Source organism: Caloenas nicobarica, chromosome 2 (genome assembly GCF_036013445.1).
Source record: "Caloenas nicobarica isolate bCalNic1 chromosome 2, bCalNic1.hap1, whole genome shotgun sequence".
NCBI classification, from domain to species: domain Eukaryota; kingdom Metazoa; phylum Chordata; class Aves; order Columbiformes; family Columbidae; genus Caloenas; species Caloenas nicobarica.
The window spans coordinates 89929399-89949885 of NC_088246.1; the positions used below are offsets into that span (position 1 = coordinate 89929399).

Consider the following 20487-nt stretch of genomic DNA (forward strand, 5'->3'; position numbering starts at 1 on the left):
GTTGCAGTCAGGTTAGAGAATAGATTGCTTGGACTCTCACCAGTTCGTTACACTCATAGTCCTGTTACAGGCAGAAAAGAATGCACCATTCATGTAAAGCTAAAAATTTATCCGTAGTCTAAATACAGTCTTAATGGTCGTAACGGTTGCAACAGATTAATCAAATAGTTTCAATTATGTGCAGGTAACATAAATACAGAAACTTTTTAGTCCCTCCATTCTCTCTGCTAAGGTTGATGGTTTCAGTCTGAAGGTGGGTGTCCAGCAACTGCTCAGTATCTCAGGTACTTTGCCACTACTTTACTTTATCAGTATGGTTTCTTCTTACTTTAGGGTGTGGTTGGGATCTTTTTTATGTTTGCTAACAGCTCTACACCTTGCCTATTAGTCATTGGTCTGCAAGTCCATATTGTATCTAAATTTATCATGTAGTGTGGGTTTTACATGCATTGGATGCTCATTCTTTGTTTTCTTTGCTACCCCTAAGGCTTGGCAAGAATTGCTTGATTTACCTTGCTCTTGAGGTTGCATTCCTTTGATGACCAGTAATTGGCCATCAGTGGGGTGTTTATGGCCCCTGGGCTTCAGGTATTGCCCTCTGCCTGTTCTTTCAAAGCTTCTGATAATCCTCTGTGCTCTGTTTTATTAGAGAGGGTCTAATAGGTCATACTACTCACAGTAGCTACATGTTACAAATACCCACTTATTACTAAATGTATATCACTATAGACATTACATCACACAATTATACAGAGCTAATGAAAAGTTAAAACTAAATAGGTAATAGAGATCTGGTCATCAGATAATTGCTATTGCATGCAAAAACAAATCTTCAGGCAGAGCAAGACAACCACAGGCAAAGCCCAACAGGTCCTGGAGTCTGTGTCCTGCGTCATTTGCTTAATGCAAAACCTGTGGCCTGTTATGAACAGCGGGTGACTCCTGTTTGCTGAGCTGCAAAGCTAGGAAGCATGGTAGTGGTTTAGTTATTATTAGATTTTAGATGGACCATTTGTTTTGGAATGCCTCCTCAGAAGGTTTGATGGTACTTGTCATAACCATGAGAAGAAAACAGAACACATTGGATTTTCAGTATTTGAATCTCTTAGTATTCACATCAATGTTTCAGAAAACCCATTTCAGCTAGGGAGTGTGATAGTGACCTTGATTTTAAATAAGTTCTCTGTTTCTTGAATTTATGCAGTGGATTTCACATCCACTGGAATAAATCACTTATGTCATGAGCTTCTAGTTCTTAATACTGCCTAATAGTCTTATCCCATGGGCAGAGATACATCTGGTTTTTTTGTCCTGATAGGAGAAGGCTGGACATTCTTATCTAACTGCTGATTGATAGGTAACTCCCTTGATCAAATGAAACTGTTGTAGATTCTTCTCTCATTGTCTGTGATGCCAGGCAGGCCCCCATTTGCTCTCCCTTTGTCAGAAATAAGATGATACACTGTATTGATAAAACTAAATAATCTTAACATTAGATGTTGGTGTTCTAATCAAAAGCCCCTCTGAGTCAGATCCTTCAGTTTATCACTCAGTTAAAGTAGTTATAAAACACATAGCTCTCTTTCTTATTGCTGCTCTAAAACCACTGTGCCTAAAATGATGGGTTTTTTTTTTTAAGTTAATGATCTTCAGTGTAAAAAAGAGGCATACAAGACCTAATAAAGAGTCTCAAAGAAATCCAAATTGGGCATTCATGTAAATCTGTGTGACTCCCTAGCAAGGAATTGCTTTGTTTTGTTAGAAATGCATACAACTTCTGCACCTGCTTGTCCTTCCTGCTGTCAGTAAAAGAAAGGAAGCAGGGTGCTTTTTCAGATAAAACACAACTTTAGGATGTGAGTAACAATCTCATCTAGTAATATTATAGCGCAAGACATAGTTTCCTGTATCTCAGCTTCCTTCCGTGTTAAGAAGTGTTCTCTGAGGCTAAACTGATGGAAGGAAAGCTGAAGATGTAAAGTATTTGAGGATGTTGTTCTCATTTGACCTAAAATACTCAACGATTTAAATATTTTTGAGGTTTAATATCACTGAATCCTACAAAAAATAATTTACATTTTCTGTAATGTTGTGTATCTTCGAGACATGTGAGCAGCCATATGATTATAGATCCTGTGTTCAACTGTTAGTTAAACACTTTTTGGAACATTTCCATGTACAAAATGAAATGTCTGTTTGCCTCTGAGCTGGAAAAAGTCATGCTGCCTTGGACTGATACTTTCCAGAGTCCTTGTTCAAAAAAAAAAAAAAAAAAAATTACCCTCATGGATCTGCAACAGATTCTTCCAAAGGAAATGGGTAATAAACTTTAAATTTTGTAAAATCAGATACTTTCTCTGTCATCCCACAACAACTTTTTTTTCTTTCTCGTAGGGTTTAAAAAAGCACCTCCATAATTTTTGAAATATTTTGGCTACATCAACTGCAGTTGAAATAACAATAGCTTCAAAGTTGTGACTTCTCACAGACCTGTCTAAACATGAAAAGACAGTGATGCAATCTTAGGTGGCAAAACAGTTACAAAAATATTATTTTGCTTTTATGAACAGTAAAAAAACAAAGCAACAACAACAAAACCCCAAAAACCCCAAAACAACAACAACAAACTTCTGTTCCAAAATAGCATGTATTGGAACAATACATCTAAGCAGTACTTGTTTTTAAGAGTAAGAAAGCAGTGTAATGATGCATGATTTTGTACACCTTAAGCAAATCTTTAGTAAATTTAAATCTATTGTTCCTCTTTCCTGAAATCATTTTAGGCATCTCCCTCTTGGCTCTCCACAAATACCTCAGCTGAATCTCTTAGGTTTCATATAACCTTGGTATCCATTAACACAGAGAGTTTATATATCATTCGGTGTCTGCAAAGTGATTGCTTTTATAATCCAAGAATTAAGCACACAGCATGTGGGCCTCATACACCTCATCACTGCTACTAAAATATTTACTATAACACCTACACCTTGCTGCAACACCACTGTCTTAAGATGTGATAGAGACTGTGACCAAAACTACATACCACATTATACACATTTTTGAATCACAGAACTAAAAGATAAAAGATATACCATTTATAGTGTTTTTTAAAAACTGCAGCAGTATGAACAGGTGAATTAGTTGGCATTAAAACCAAAACACCACCACCAACAACAACAACAAAACGCACACACACTAAGATTTGAGGCTTTGTGAGAATTTTATTCTGAAAAACAAAGATTATTGAAAATTACATTCTGTCATCTTCATTCCTCCCTCTACCTTGGGATCCCATTGACAGCTTGCATCCTTCCACTCTCATCCCCAAATTCTTGCCAATCACCTGCATTTTATCGGTGAAATCTCTTTAGCTATTGCTGCTTTTTTTTATGTAGTTACATTAACATCTGTCTATGGGTTTGCAAACTCAACTCAGTGTCATTATCTTTTATTTATTATCCTTATTGCCTTTTTTTTTTCTTCCCTTTAAGGAGTCTTTTCTTAGGATTCCTAAGGGAAAATTAAAAACAAGGCAGACTGCCTTTCTTACCCATTCTGGAACATTTTCTACCTTTACTGCTCTTACTGGTGTTGCCTTGTCTCTAAGCATCTAGAAGAAAGACTTCTTTTCCCCAGAACTTCTCTATTTTGGTGACAAGTTTCTCTGAGTATCTTAGATCAGTGGAAAGAGAAAAGGATGACTTACTGTCTTGTCCAAGGGGGAAAAAAACCCTTTTGCTATAATTTTCCCTTTCGATATGTGCCACTTCAAGCTGCCTTCACATCCCTGCCTTGTTTTCCCCAGACAGAACTCCTTCTGTGAGCTTCTGTAACTTCCTAATCACCCTGCAGGGCAAGACTCTTAAGTCATCCAGTTCTAATAGCGTAGTGCTCAGCAAACTGGCATTCGAAGATTTTGTTGATCAGCCAGAACTCTTTGTAAATGGTCAGACATTTTGAATTTAAAAGCATAATGTAAATACAAAATACTTCTTATTATTTTCCTATAAAAAGCAATTTGCAGTCTGTAAGTAACATTTTTATTTTCCAGTTACTAATGTCATTGGCCTGAAAATGCCAAAGAGCTGATGGTGTTCTTACTGAGCTGTCACAATGAAGCCTGTATTACAAAGCTCACAGTGTAAGTTCAGGGCACCCATCCTGACCCAACCTGAGCTAAAATTCAGTCCTGTGAGTTTAATTTGTATATTCCAGCCATGTTTGTGCAGTTGCTGGTGGTAAGTCCTCTCCACATGGCTAGGAATGTCGGAAATACACGTCACGTGTTAACCAGCCCTTGCTTTTCCAATAATTTAATGCAGGTTTACATAGTGCTTTGATAAGTAGCAACACTACTACCCAGTGACAGTCTACACCTTCAGCATCCTGAAGGCACAGACCACTGTTAAATTTTCCAATCTCTGCCTTGTAACTCAGTTCTTATAACTCAGAGCTGTTTAAATCCCTTTTCTGGTTTGTTGAAAAGAAGAATTTTGGTAGGTGACATATTCACTGACTTTTTTTTTCTACCCAATTTGATTGCTGCAGTGTAAATCAATCCTTGCTCATCTCCTTTTTTTCTTCCCCTTGTAAATAAGGTTACATGAATTTTATGATAAGAAGTGGGGCAAAGCTGGCATACAGAAATTTATTTGGGACTGAGATGAGCATAGCTGAATATAGAAGCTAAGGAACCCGTGTGTGCATTAAGTAGTAAAGTTCTTCTTTAAGAGCTCATGAGTATGTGTTAAGAAAATATATTGTTGTCACACATTCCACTTGTTGAAACTCATAAAATGCTCCATTTCAAACGTGCTTTGATTCAGTTTTACCAGGGAGCCATACTCCGTCAGTTTATTTTCCTTATCACACTACATTCTTTCCTATTTTTATACAGTCTATAATTGCCTTCTCCTTTTGTTTTCTTCATTAACCTACTGGCTTTAATGTCTTTAGCAGTATCACCTTTCCCCCATATAGTGCTTAGCCTTTTTGCTGAGACTTCAAACAAGGTATAAAATAAAAGAGCTTTAATCTTATCCTAAGGAATTTCCCCAGAGCAGTGGAGCACAGGCCCCAGCAGTTCTTAACTGAAACACACAGGCTCTTGTCAATTAAAACCTGATCTGATTTATGCTAGGGCAGGGGTGTCAAACTCATTTTCACTGGGGGCCGCATCAACCTCGCCATTGCCTTCAAAGGGCCAAATGTAATTTTAGGACTGTATAAAAGTAACCGCTCCTACATTCATACAGTCCTAAAAAGAGCGGGGTCATGCCAGCTAGGGTCATGTTCTAGGGTCATGCCAGCTACAGAACACCTCGTATTGGAGGAGATGCAAGGGAAGTACACAGCTGTTCTTGCCTTTTGATTCCTCAGGCTGGAAATAGTGCATAATATGAACCCAGCATCCAGTTAGTATTTTTATTTTTCCCCAGAAACATCTGTCTTACCAGGAGTTGGCTGGAGATCAAACAAAAGTGTTTTATCCACAACCACAGAGTTCCAAAAATACAATACAGACAAATTAAACCCTTTGTAAATAAACTTTATATAAATCCACCAATATTACAAAAGCTAAAAATGAAGAGTGTTGTGTGAGAGAAATTGATTTATAGGGAGTTTTTTAGATTGCCATAAATTAAATGCAAAATGTGTAAGAGTTATTTAAATCAACAGGAGATTCAGTTCTGACATGATTCTGAAAAATGCTGTGCTCCATTGGTGGTTTCAAGGGCAGGATGCAGATTTGCCTAAACAGAAACATGTGTTGCTTTTTAAGCCATAGGGGATCTGAAACATCTGGGTAAAAGTGGCAGATATATTGAAGACTGTGTGAGAGACCCAAATGCTTTTAGAGCAGTTTGGAAGGCAGGTGAGATAACCCACAGCATTTAAAATGGCAACAGAGCACTTCATTTGGGCAATTGAATACTATATTAAGGGTACAAGCTTTGAGAAATTGATATCATGAGAAAGTTAAAGACAATTGTTTATTTATATTTGCCTGTGCAGTTTCACTTACTGAACATACTAAGCACAAACCTGTGAAAGTTTGTAGGGAACTTGAATTTACATTTATTATAACAACTAGAGGCATATTTTTCATATATCTGTTTCTGTGTTTCTGCTTTTGAACCAGGCAACCTGTAAAATTTTATACTCTTATTTGTATTGTCTTTTTATTCTTTTGTGGGTTTTTTAGCCTGCACAGCTAGGGGCTCTGACAGATGAGTTATACTGATGCTCGCTATGGTGATTTAACCAGTTCAGATGTCCCTGTTTGCTAGAGGTCATATTTTCCCATAGTGGAGTTGGCAGCAGCAAATGTGTCGGCATCTCAGTTGCTGTGCTTCCTCGTTCAAGTGATTGCAAGCTATAACTGAAGATGGTTTTGTGTTTATACATTCGACTGTTGCAGCAGTGACTGAGGTGTGGGCACATATTTATGTCTGGCAGCTCTGCTGTAACTTCTGCCCTGGGGAAAGGCAGATGTCTGTGGTATGATAAAGTATTAAATTGTGCTTAAGTGCATTTTCAGTTCAGTTATACTACTGCTTTCTTCAGTGTGCCTGGGTCAATACACAAAGAGGTTTATAGCTTTTTTTTTTAAACTTACCTGCTATACCCATTTTCCACAGACATTGTCCCCTTTCTCCACATATACAAAAATTTCGCTTGAAAGATATTTGGGGCATGTAGGTTGTGTTTGGTTTTCCCTTTTCACTTATTTACAGAAAATAAGCCTGGCTTTTGAGCTAGGAGGACGTGGATATTTGTATACACATTAACTTACCATTCTTGACTTCCCCCCTAGTAGATAATTGGAGCTTCTTAATATTTAGAATTTTTGGAGATGACAGCAATCCATCTGGTGCTGGAGAGATGTCTGACAGCTATATTTTGCCACCTTCATTAGGCTTCGAAATCCATACTCAGGTCCCCTACTAAGTGGCTTCATTTCTGGAAACACAAAGCATACCCTTTCTGCTACCTCATCAGAAGGTGAAGATGATAAAAATCTTTGAATGTGCCTCATTTGCACGGCTAAATCTGTTTTCAGTGGATTTAAATATTTGCACAGTTTAATGCGTTTCAACAAGCAGTTCTACTTTTCACTGCAGCTCCTGGGTTTGGACTGTAGCTCTGAGTTAAAGTTCATGGCTCCTCATCTATTCAATTTGTACCATTTTTATCGCGCCTTTGTCGTTTACCCGTTGCTCTAACATTTAGAGTGTTATCTCAGGAGTGGTGACATTATAGGATTTTTTTCCTGCAGTGATTTGTATATCATTTAAGTCATTCCTTGCAAGGAAAAATACCGTAAGAATATTAAAATAATCAGATTTCCAAAGCAAACTCAGATTTCAGCTCTTTACAATATTATCTTTCTTAAATTTTGCTGCCATTTTTCTGTAAAACACAGTTTATAGCTCTATAATTAAAAGCGTGGGGAAAAAAAAAACAAGAAGACAAGCTGCAATTGAGTGCTTGTTGTCTAAATGACTTCACAAGCAATTAATAATTTCATACTCTAAAGTCTGTTTTGATGTGCCACTGATTAGTAGTTGCATTTTTGCCCTTGGATTTTGAGCTTAAAATGTGAAAGTTCAGCTGAACAAAAAAGATTGAGTAATTGTAGAAAATAAGATTAATGATGGTCTATAGGCTGATAAAAGGATTAATTTTACTATAGGAAGGCTGTACTGATGATGTAATAAATGACTATGGATAAATGAATCAGAATCTGAAAGTGTGCACTATGGCTGGATATAAAATAGTAATAACTGTTTTATTTTTCTGCATTACTTGTTGGAGGACTTTTCACACAGTTGATTTTCCAGGCCAAAATATTATGGAGGTAAACGTGTCCTCAGAATGTAAATTTCCAGAAAAACTTTACCACTGTGTTTAATTTGAAACTGCCTTGTGAAACGAATGAGTCATTTCTCTCCATAGGATTACCACCCTGGTTCCTTATCCTCAACCCCATGGTTCCAGGCTGTTCAGCTTTTACATTCTTCTCTTCTTCTTGTTTCACAATTACACATTGTTTTAGCAGCCTGTGGAGACAGTGATATATGGTGGCAGACAAACCCAACTGAAACTTGTTTGCAGATTCATCTCATTGTAAGTTCAGGAAAAGGCACATTGACAATTATTATGGCTAGCAAAGTATGAGTCTAAGAATCACGAATCTAAGGATCAAATTCTTTCCAGGTCAGAAAGTAGCCAAGTAACTCTAGCCTGTGAAAACTAAAGTCCCATATTTGCTTCCACTTTCGGTGTTTAAAAATTTGTTGCTGAGGATCTCCTTTTACAACAAGAATATAGCTCTCATCTTTCTAGAAGCCCACATGAAGGAAAACCTACACTGCAGTGGTCTCTGAAACTGATGAGTTGACAGCCTTTTCTTGCCTTTTTGACTATTGTATTATCTTTCAACATTCTTACTCACAGTTAATAAATAGCCATGATTTCCAGCAATTTTAAGAAACACAGTTTAAGTTGGTAATCACTATTTCAGCAATTTAAAATATTTTTGTCAGGAATTATAGGGCGTCTGTGAAAAACTTAATCTTCTCAGTAAAAGTATGAGAAGATAATTGCAAACAATTGAGTTATTACAACAGAGTAAATCTCCCCTTATCCATCTGAGTTAATCCACCTACTTTTGCACTTGCATTTGCATTTGTAATGAATAAAGCCACATGCACAGCTGAATGGTAACTCACTAAACTGCAGCAACTCACTTGTTTCCAATCAGCTGATCATACCCCCCAAAATAGAATTTTGAACAACCCCCTTCTTTCCCATTTCTGAAGTATTGAGTGATGAGATAAGCAAAATCTTAGCTCCCAGAAAGCTACATTTCTTTCCCTGGTCTTTTCTGAATTGCAACCAGTACATTCTTAATTTTAAAGTTAAAGCAGAATTTCCTCTCTTTATAATTAAATGTATAAATTGAGATTTCAGAGTTGACATTTACACACTAATTTTAAACACTGATATAAATGTGGAAAAGATTAATATTGATTCATGTCCAAGTAACAAATCATTTACCTTTAATGATATTGATATTTCACCATCTACTTGTCATATTGTTGCTCAGATTTGGAGGTTATGTCCATCCTACCACAGTTGAGGCCTTCACTGTATGGAAATGTACTGCACGCTTAGCTGAAATCACTTTCGAGTCAGTTTCGGTAAATCCATGCAGTAATTTTATAGATAGACAATCCCTTCACCCTTAAGTCCTTGATTATTTATTGTCCTATGTGTTCTATTATCATCAAATCTTATACTTCCTGTCTGCAGGCTTTGCAGCAGTCTAAATGACAACACTCAGAGCAAAAATAACTGAATCCTTTGTCCTTTGGCAGACACCTCTGGACTTATTAAATTTCAGGTGCTGATGTCCCCAGCTTCTCATCTCTCATTCTTCTGGGGGTTCCTACCTCACAGTTGAGCTGCTAGAACAGGAGGCATGTTCGTGCCATGCCAGATTGCAATATGGCAGACAAAGCCATAGATAAGGGGGGATTTGCAGTAAGAGTCCTGACTAGGAACTGCAGCCAATAAGCCCTGGACGCCTATCTCCTGAACAATAACTTACCTGCAAACCAGTAATTTTCAAGAGAAGTTTGCACACACTCCTAGTAACGATAGTACATGAATAACTTAATCAGCTTCCTTTACTAGAAGGACTCCTTCCCGCTGTCTAGAGTTCTTTTAAGGCAATAAAATTATTTTGAGGACCTGGACTACTATTTATCAATTTTTAGGACAGGCAATTAAGTATCTTGGACTCCTATTTAGTGGCAAGTCTGTAACAATTACATGACTGACAAAAATGCCTAAGTGTGACACTTAGAATTAGTGGTGTACACAAAAGCAGAAAAGCACATAATTGCGTGAATGTGGTAAAAATCATGAAAATAAAATTTGTTATCTAAAAAAAAAAATCCTAAAGGGAAATCCATTTGCTGTGTTCTTGGGTGTAGCTGAATATGTGATACTTCAGAGCACATTGCACAGATCATCCATTTTGTAAGAGGTTTCATAGACCACGTGTTATAGTTAATAGCATAATCTATGCTTGTGCTCTGTTATTCCAAGTGAGGTTTCTAAATTTTGGTGCCTTTTCTCATATTACCACCAGTATGCTTTGTGATTTTTTATTTTAATTTATCATTTTCATAGACATGTACTTTGTGATGTATCATTTTGTTTGTGTATTTTGGGTAAAATTTCAAGCTAACAGTTGAGCTGTCCCCTGAAATTTAGTCTTTAAAAGATTTACTGCATCACTGCCAAGCATAAATTCAACAATCTCAGCGGACTAAATGCACTCTAAACTAAAAACCACAATATGTTGAATTAGGCCCCAAGTTTTAGGACAAGTTGCAAAGAGAACTTTGAAAATGTGGTTAAGTTTGAACTATTGCAAAGATATTTTTGGAGTCTGCAAACACCTGCAAATAGTTATTGTTCTGATTCCACAAGTGTGTCCTAAGAACTGATGTACTTAAACCCATCATACGAGCCCCTGAAGTTTTCCTCTATGGGTCCTGGACACCCCTCCCAGAAGACCTCAGCCCCATCTCTTCCTTCAGTCCATGTGTAGCATGAGTTAGAGTTTGGCAGCCACTGTCTTGGTTCCTCTCAACAGCCCTATTGAAGCAGAATGCTATACTGCTTTTCTAGTTCTTTCTTACCACTGTTTTGCTGAGATGAGACCTCAGTGTTTCGTCTGAGACTTTTATTCCACTATTTGATTGGTTTATTATTGTATCCATGACTCTAACTCGTCAAATTGCTTTGGAGAGGGCCATATTCCTGAAATCCCACTTGAGTAAATTGTTCAAGTGTTGGACAAGGTGAGGAGGATAATCCAAGCAGAGAAAGCAGTTTCCGTATTCCAGTTCCTGGCAGTTCCTTCCAATCAGACTGTCTTCATGCTAGCAGTAGTCAATATACCCACGTGTGATCTGCATTGCGCCTTTTTTCTCCCCTCCTTTGCTTACTTCCAAATCCAAGACCATTCATAACAAGATCATTGTTCTGCTCATACTGGAGTTTTGTAGCATTGGATCACATCAACGCTTTCATCAGGCACCATGCGATTTCAATTCCCCCGTGGCAGATGCACTAGTTGATAGAGCAGCACAGCACTTCCTGCTTGTGATAGAAGCCAGCAGGCTCTGGCAGGTCATCATTAGTGCCAGAACTTCGCGGAGTCATCCGTTGTTAGGATATTCCTCTGAATATTTTCAAAGACAGATTATTTTCTGCTGTAAATATTTTCTGGGACATGTACTTTTGTTTCCCTTGCCATTCTGGTACATTCATGGGAATTATCCCGTGGTCGAATAGACAGGTATGACAGACACAAACTTTCTTATAAACCATGCACCAAGCAAGAAGAAAGAAAAAACTAACAAATGGTCTCTATAGATACTCTTACGGAACATCTTTCTTTTCTGGCTCATGTAACAACATAGGAGTATGCCATCTGTTAGGGTGTATGAAGGGAATACACATCCTGAAGCACACAGATTACTGGTAATCTGTCTTTCTATAAACAAGTGAGCTGACATGTTTATCTCAGAGCAACACTCAATAGATTGCCACTAAACTAGCTTTCTCCTCTGTTGCCTATTTTTGTTTGACAAAGTGTTCATTGCATGTTTCACACATTCTGCTTTTCCTGACCCTCACCTGTCTACACGATATCCAGTAAAGAAATACCTCACATTCTAGAAGTTTTTATTTTTTATTGAAAAATATAAAGACAAAAATAAACAGCAAATGAGGAACTGAAAATTTTAGACCATTGTGACTGTATTGAAATGAATACTGTAGTAGCTGCTATACTGATTTAATTATTCCTGCTCATATGCTACTAGAAAAGAGCTTGTGTTTCAAGATGTTTGAAAGTGATACAGTACTTCTCACAGACTGTCATTCAATTTTTCCAAGGCATTTGCCTTTGCAACAGAAAATACTTTGATTTAGAAAAGTAAAATATATGGCAAATGTTAAATGGATAAAAAAATGGCTCACTGACAGATTGAAAACTGTGGTGTTAATGGACAGATATAAATGACTGGGGTGCATCTAGCAGAGCCTGTCTGGAATCAGTTCAAGGTTCAATAGCACTTAACATTTTTATCAACAGTCTAGACAGTGATATAAGACATCTTCAGTAAAGCTTGACCATGACAGAGAGTGTTGAGGTAGTAAATAATATTCTAGATAATTGCAGAAGCAATAAAATGTATTTCAGTATTGCCAAACGTCATCCACTTCTGCGGGATAGGAAACTACATAGTTGTAAAGCTGTGATTTAGAGGAGGACAGGTTATCAAAGATAGTTTGGTCTACTTAAGGTCTTTGTGCAATGTTGTGGAAGGAAAAAACCACTAATGCAATAATGTATTTATTCAAGTCAGATCATCAAGTGGAACAGGGTCTTTATTGCCTCTGCATGCTATATTGATGAGACTGCTTCCAGAGTGCCAAGTCGAATTTTGGTGTCCAGTCTTAAGGAAAATAAAGAAGTAGGACAAAAAGAAGACGTAGGAATGCACAGTACCTGGAGATCACGTTTTAAATCCTGTGTAGCTTTAAAAAGTTCAACTTAGTTTATCGTTATGTATGGATACTTGAGCATGAAAAATATGTTCGTAGGTACAGGACAAGGAACACTTTCAGTATCGTCGGTAAAGGCACAACAAAATTCAGTGACTGGAAAATTAAATTAAGGGGAAAACGCAGCCTTGAATTAACTTGCAATTTGTTAGCTTTGAGGATTACTAAATAGTGGAACAGCTGATGCAGGGACATGATAGGCTCATCAGTGCTAGACACCTTTAAAAACAAGAAGATGGAAAGAGAGAGCGCTCTTGCTAAAAGATGCACTGTAATCCAGCCACTGGAGAGGTCTGCATGTTGAAGGTGAAGAGCCAGTTGGGATAGCAAGTGAGGTGGTTCTGGCTGTTCCTGGGATCTGCTAATTTTATTATTTCCTTTTTACAGTTCATGTGCTGCGAGGAGAACAGTCATACATATTCTGTCTTCAGTCTAAAACATACATGATTTATACAGTTGCCTAGAGGAGTAATGAATAAATTACTTCCCCTGCTGTACACAGGACGAGATAGTTTGCTTGTTCTTTGCTGTCTTCTGATGCAGAAACCAATCCAGGCTGAAACTCGGATCCCAGAAATGCTGAGCCAGTCCTTTGTGCTCTAAAGGGATCCTCTTTCATAGCTGATCCCTGAGTATGAGTCATGTGGTCACCACTGTAGTGATCACCAGGTTTTAAGGTGGGAAAGGACTTTGTACAACCTGGAGGAGACAACAGGAGTAGTCCAGCTAAAGTCTTTAGGCTAAGAGCTCTTTCTTGCCTGGAGGACCACAAAACTGTGAAACCAGGAACTTTGTCCACCTGGCGTCAGAACATAAGAGTCCTGAACACAGGCTTGGATTCTCTGGTGCCTTGGTGTGTTAGCAGGGCAGGGGTTTCTGTGTGATATTTTTTTTTCCAACTCTAATCAATGGAAAAATTAGAAAAGCTTTCAGACAAAGAAGCTTCTTTTAGATCTGAAATAGCAACACAGCCTTTAAATCAGACTATAGGCAATGCTTTCAGCCTCATTGGATATGTTAATAAGTTAGATCATCTATGAGGTAGTGGACTAAGTATGAGATAAAAGGGCTATTATCACCACTGGAAAAAGAGATGTACATAATCTATTGCTCGTTGGAACATGGTGGTATCAACTGGGGTGGGGGTTATGGAAGAAGGAGGTTGTGCTATGTGATACAACCATTATTTCTACTGTGTCCATAATTGTTAGTATTTAGTAGAATTACAAATTTACTCAGTAGGCTCCTTTTCAGAAAGCACACTCTGCTGAGTCTCTCTCTAAGAGGTCAGAGGTAGAGAGATAATTTAAAAATTATCCCATCGATGCCCATTTATTTTTCTCTTAAATAATTTTTCAGTGTGAATTCATTCTGATATTTAATGAATGTTTCATTTCATCCATATAGTTTACAAAGCACTTGCATCAGATAAAAGCGTATTGTGCTCTTGGAAATGAATGGGAAGGACCTACAGATCTTGATGATACTTGTCAGAAGACATATATTGTGGGGCTTGGGATTATTAGGAATTCTGCATTTGCTTCTGAGATGTGGTTCCCTTTGGTGCATACCAGTCCACAGGGAATTTGCTTCTGATGATAGGTTTAGCAATGCTGGAGCTATGGGTAATATGTACCTCAGGGAGCCAGATTCTGTAACAGATGTTTTTTGTCCATTGTCTCCTTGTAATAACACACAATAAACATAAGCAATTTACAAAATGGACAGTGGTTTGCTTATTCATATGCCACTAGATTTTACCAAGGAATTGTCTGCTGTTTTTTGTCTTGTACTTGCATCTTATCAGAATTCCTTATAATTAAAAGTTTTAACTCATTTAGCTACACCTTATTTGGAGCTATTAATTTATAAGGATGTGCTTTATCATGGTACTTACAGTGCTTGTCTTACTGATTTTACGGATGTAAAAGATCTAATTTGTACTGGTATATTATTGCTTTTATCAGTGAGATACTGTGCTTTCCTAGAAGCGGAAAAAAACCCACTTTCAGTTTGAGATTGAAATTAAAAGTTTATTGATGTTCACTGCTACTGGAAATCTTGGAAAAAATATCAGACTTTTTTATTGCTTGGCTTTTTGTCTGTTTTGAGGGTTTGTGGGGATTTTTTTCGAGTCATATCTAATGATTATATTCATTATGACCATTTTCTTTCAGGAATATCAGCCTTGTAACACCAATGCCTGTCCAGAGTTAAAAAAGACAACTCCTTGGACACCTTGGACCCCAGTCAATATTTCAGACAACGGTGGACACTATGAACAACGCTTCCGATACACCTGCAAAGCACGCTTGCCTGACCCAAATTTGCTAGAGGTGGGAAGGCAAAGGATTGAAATGCGTTATTGTTCCAGCGATGGCACCAGTGGATGCTCGACAGATGGTGAGCAAACCCAGAGTGGCTGCACGGTGCCTCCTGCTAGCAAGGTGTCTGCAGTTCCATTTTCAGCAGAGAGCAGAAGTTTTTGCTTTCTGGTGTTTTGTATAACAGAAGTGATAGTGAAAAGGAGGATAAAATGGCCACAACTGAGAATCTAGGCTGTGTTTCTTCTGGATGCCATTCAGACTAATCAAGTGTCTTTTACCACTGGTTATGAGGTTTGCCAGGTCATTTAATATTCTTTAATATGCGCGGCAGCCTGGTTTTCGGAGGATTGTCACCTCCTTATACTCCCTTGGGTTTTTATTGTGGAAGAGTTTGTGCAACATTAATGTATTTGATAAATATTTAGCTAGAATATGTAGTATTGGTGCTGAGAAGAACTTTTTGCTCAGTAAATCTAAAGTAGCAACTGTACGATTCACGCAGGTGTTTAACTAAGTAAGGAGTTTGTGAACTGGATAATTTCTGTTATAAAAGTTTTATGTTATGCTATCGCTAGCAATTTAAAGTCCTGTTTATTTCTGAGATGGAAAACTGAAATCCTTCAAATGTTTTTCACTTTAGATGACTTTAAATTGGAATTATTTTATATCAGAATTTTGTTCTTTCCCTATCGGTAATACAGAGTTTTGAATAAATGTTTCATGCATGTATACAAAAAGTAAAAACTAGAACTTCTGACAGTCACTCTAATTTTATTAATATATTTCATTAATTATCCAGTTTTAATTATACATCAATGTGTCTTTTTAGGTATTATATTTTAGTTATACAATCTAAGGAACTACTGACTTTTAATTATTATATTTTAATATTTATAGTCCTGCTTTCCACTTACATAGCCTTTTGTATCTTCACAACACCCAGGTTGCTGACGAAGTGTTTACCTGAAGGCATTTGGCTTATCTAACACCACAAGAGAGAATGGCTTCTGAGTCTCAATAATTTTTTCAGACAGACCAACTGTTGTGAAAATCAGTGTTAAGCATTTCCTGCCTGTACTGGGTCTATGTGGCAAAGTTTTTGTAGCAGGGGTGCTGCAGGGGTGACTTCTGTGAGATGCCATGCCCTTCATCCTGTGTAAAATCTTCATTGATTCACATGACATCTGTGGCTCTTCATAGGGGCAGGACATTATTAATTTTTTAAAGAAATACGCAGTAGAGAACTATGTGAAATAACAATAATACTCCAGATGAGACTTAGTTTCATACCCTGTCATTCCTATTTCAGGTAATCTACAGTCTCCAATGTTTACTTTGTAGGTCTGGATAGCAAGGCACATTTTTATGTGGAGCAACTCTTGTTACAAGTGTTTCTGCTATTTTCCTGTTTTCATCTAAATTAAGTTTCAAGCTAGCATTTAGCAAAGCTTTTTCTCTGCTGGGATTGGTATATGACCTACCTTGTCCTAAATAAGATTTCTGGGTGACAGTGCTGCTTTTTGCTGTCTTCCAGCACTTTCACATTTATGACACCTTTTAAAAAATTCATGAGATTAGAGAAAGAGAATATTTTTCCCACCAGATAGTAGAGAATTAGGAGAGTTATCACAACAACTATAAGTTGGTCTACAGAAGAATCTAGGTGTATTCTCTGACAGCTGAGATGTCAGCATGGAAGAAAGGAGTATACAAAAGCCAACACACTACTTGGAGAGCAGGTTAGTAGGACAAATGAGTGCAGGAGCCAGTTTGTTTTAGGTCACATTGCTGCAAAAAAAAATAAGCATGGGGACACCTTTCTCAGCTCTGAAGTCATGATCATAAGTCCTCTGCTGGAGTTGGATGCATAAGCTGATTCTTTCTTACAGAATATAGTCAGAAGTAGCAGTGCCTACGTTTTGTGAAATAAAGCATTCAGATAGAGTGCAAGAGACAAGGGTGTGGGTTCAAGTTCATCCTTTGTCTGATTAGCAGGAAGATTTTTCTTTCATTTTTGAATATCAGATTCCTGAATTTCCTGGTGTTGTAGCTTATTTGCTGCATCTTGCTGAAGCTGCTGCTGCTTTGCTTCATTTGGAGAGAATTAATCATTGGACCAATGTACGGGAGTGATTCTGTTGCATAGTAATTGAAATATTCATCTGTTAGAAGGATTTTTGCTGACTAATCCCAGAACTTTTGAATATTTAAGTACTTTATATCAAGTAGTTGACAAGGCAGAAACTATTATACATCTGTCCATTCTTCCTCATGAGTGCCCTCATAACTTTGCCATTAATTCATGCTCATTCTTTGACTCTTTGGCCAACGAGTCTTTAGTTATTCTGTAGTGAAAGATCAAACCAAATCAGTGTTCCAAGTGGCTGCATTAACCAATATGCTTCTGGTAAAAAGACTTACTGTTATGTCTCCTTTAGCTACATTTTATTTTAAGCCTGTTTGCTTAGGCATTTTCTGATCATGGATGTCACAACAGCATGGAGTAGAACCTTTGGAGAGGGGACACACTGCTTTGTTTTGCGGATGTGATGAAACTTACTGGCAGCCTCTAAACTGCGGGATTCAGGAGCACTTGCCTGCTCCCAAATTTGGATTTAGGTCAACACACCACCCCTCTGCTGCTCCTTGACTTCCTGGGAAGAATATACGTGAATAAGAGTCAAGTAGTGTAGCTGTAGCTTTTGGAATAGAAAGATCTCATGAGAATGGGAACCATGAATTTTGAGGGACACTTTCACAATTTCTGGGTAGACAGAAAGGAAATACTATCACTTACTTCCACCTGACCACAGCCTGGATACTCTTTCCATTATCTCCGTGTTGAAATGTAGCGATTTGCTGGCTTTTATAGAAAGATCAATACTGGTACAGCATGCTTGGCATACCTCATTACCAAAGATGTGTTCTGCAAAGATCAGTTCTCTGTTCTTTGCAGAAGGGGGCCATTAGTTAGAAATTTTCTCATTGCCTATCATCTCCCACTGTGCAACTACAGTCATGCCGTGTTAAACAGAATCATGTTTCACTGTCAGACACTAGCAAAGCAAATTTTCTTTCCAGTCTGAGCTTAGAGGTAGAACTTCTTGCCAGAAACCCACTAGACTCTGCCTGAGTGTGGTAAGATTTCTCTCTCAATCAACCAAGCAGTAGCATTTGCACACTATATTCATGCTTTTCTTATTTAAAGTTTGATTAAGGGGAAAGAAAAATACATTTTGTTCTCTGCCTCTGGGTTTTCAGATAGTGCTCAAGATGGAAGGGACAGCTATTTCAAATAAACTGAGATTGTGCACATTGTTGCACATTTTAGTGCAAATGTCTGTACAGTCTAGCCTTAAAAGCCTAGGAATTATATTACCATATACTTTAATGTGTGCTTATGAAACATATTAAATATCTATGTTAAACATACTAACTGACTCTCTGTAGGATTATCTGACACATAAGCACTCTGAATTGTATTGAAAACATAAGTGCTTAATCCAGGGATGAAAATGTTACAAGGTATGAGGTTACCTGATTTTTCCAGGTTCAGTTTATCTCACCTAACTCTAGACTCCACTGTAGCGTGCAAAGACAACTAGCACCCCTGAGAGATGAGGGATCCATCTGAAGATAAATGTCTGATACAATGGGCGAGTCACCCTCTAGAGCAGGGATGTCAAACTCATTTTCACTGGGGGCCACATCAGTTTCACGGTTGCCTACAAAGGGCTGAATGGAATTTTGGGACTGTATAAATGTAGTAGTAGTTACATTTTTGACTTTGAAGGCAACCACGAGGCTGATGTGGCCCCGAGTGACAAAGAGTTTGACACCCCTGCTCTAGAGGTACCACTGTCTTTCCATGATATATACAAAGGAAGCAGCAATGGTGAGCTTAGATGAGACACTTGAATTTGACATAGCTGAGGTTAGAGAAGGTTAGCTCCCAAAATACCTTCAGAAAACAAGTAAACAAAGACAACCCTTCTAATTTCAGTCAAACAGTCTGAAAGAGACTTTTATCTGCTTTTTTTTCCCCTTTTTTGAAGAGGTATGGGAGAACAAAATCTGAAGAAAAGTGTCAATTTTCTTAAAGGAGAAAAAGGCACATGGAAACCTGAACTTTGATTTCCAGTTGTCACAGCTTTCTCTATGTCAAACTTAAAACAATAGTTACTTTTGAAGCCAAGATGTAATTTTGTCTGAAATACTGTTTTAGAAGCCACGATGTCTTGTGAAGAAATTGATTAATCCTGGTGTTACCCACACAAAATCTATAGTGCATTCAGAATTTGGTACAGAATAAAAAAGGTGCTGATAATCAATAATGTCCTGTAGTCAGGAAGAGTACATGTTGAGATGTTATTGCTTATACTGCCTTATTGAAGCTAACCGTGGTATTCTAAGATAAGAACAAAATGAACTGTGGTAGAACTGAATTTGATGACAAATTCAAGTTTGATTGACAAACAACAACTCTTCAGTGGAACTTTGGGATTAAATATTTAAACACAGAAAAGCTATGTATAAGAAATAAAGTTCTCATGGTAACATCCGGAATATTGTGTCCAGTTCTGGGCCCCTCAGTTCAAGAAGGACAGGGAACTGCTGGAGAGAGTCCAGCGCAGGGCCACAAAGATGATGAAGGGAGTGGAGCATCTCCCGTATGAGGAAAGGCTGAGGGAGCTGGGGCTCTTTAGCTTGGAGAAGAGGAGACTGAGAGGTGAACTCATTAATGTTTATAAATATGTAAAGAGTGAGTGTCACGAGGATGGAGCCAGGCTCTTCTCTGTGACAACCAATGATAGGACAAGGGGCAATGGGTACAAACCGGAACACAGGAGGTTCCACTTGAATATGAGGAGAAACTTCTTCTCGGTGAGGTCAACAGAACCCTGGAACAGGCTGCCCAGGGAGGTTGTGGATTCTCCTTCTCTGGAGACATTCAAAACCCGCCTGGATGCCTTCCTGTGTAAACTCATCTACGTGTTCCTGCTCCAGCAGGGGGATTGGGCTAAATGATCTTTTGAGGTCCCTTCCAATCCCTAACATTCTGTGATTCTGTGATAACATCCTCCACCTGCATACTGTTTGTTTGTGGGTTTGGTTTGGTTTTTTTAATATGTTATCTTTGCATCGCATTAATATTTGCCATTGCATTTTACCATTTAAATTTTACTAAGTAACTCTTGATAAGGTTTTTATAAGTTATAGGTATACAGGCCTGAAAGTATATATATTTTATGCTTCAATGATACAGTCAAATACTTGCAGATTATCTTCAGCAAGTCATGACACTGAAACAATCTTTGGTTATCCTTTTTACCTGCTGCTCTTTAAACAGTTTTTCATGTTGTCATTTAGAAATGATTCAGGATACTTGAATTTTGGCTCCAGATCATCTTTTCCAAAAGTCATGAACCAAGACTGCTTGGATAATTGAATTTTCTTTGTTAGGTTTGAACAGGTATGAATCAGTCAAGGAATATAATTTATCAGA

General features: G+C 37.8%; 1 protein-coding gene across 8 annotated transcripts in view; it reads left to right on the top strand.

The window, feature by feature from the left end:
• Positions 1 to 20487, top strand: part of SEMA5A (semaphorin 5A) — a 330124-nt gene that overhangs the window by 276258 nt on the left and 33379 nt on the right. For all 8 annotated transcript variants that reach the window (XM_065628512.1, XM_065628511.1, XM_065628519.1 and 5 more), the window contains one exon: positions 14832 to 15057. In XM_065628512.1, coding sequence (XP_065484584.1) covers positions 14832 to 15057 — 226 coding nt within the window. The remainder of the gene's footprint in view (positions 1 to 14831; positions 15058 to 20487) is intronic.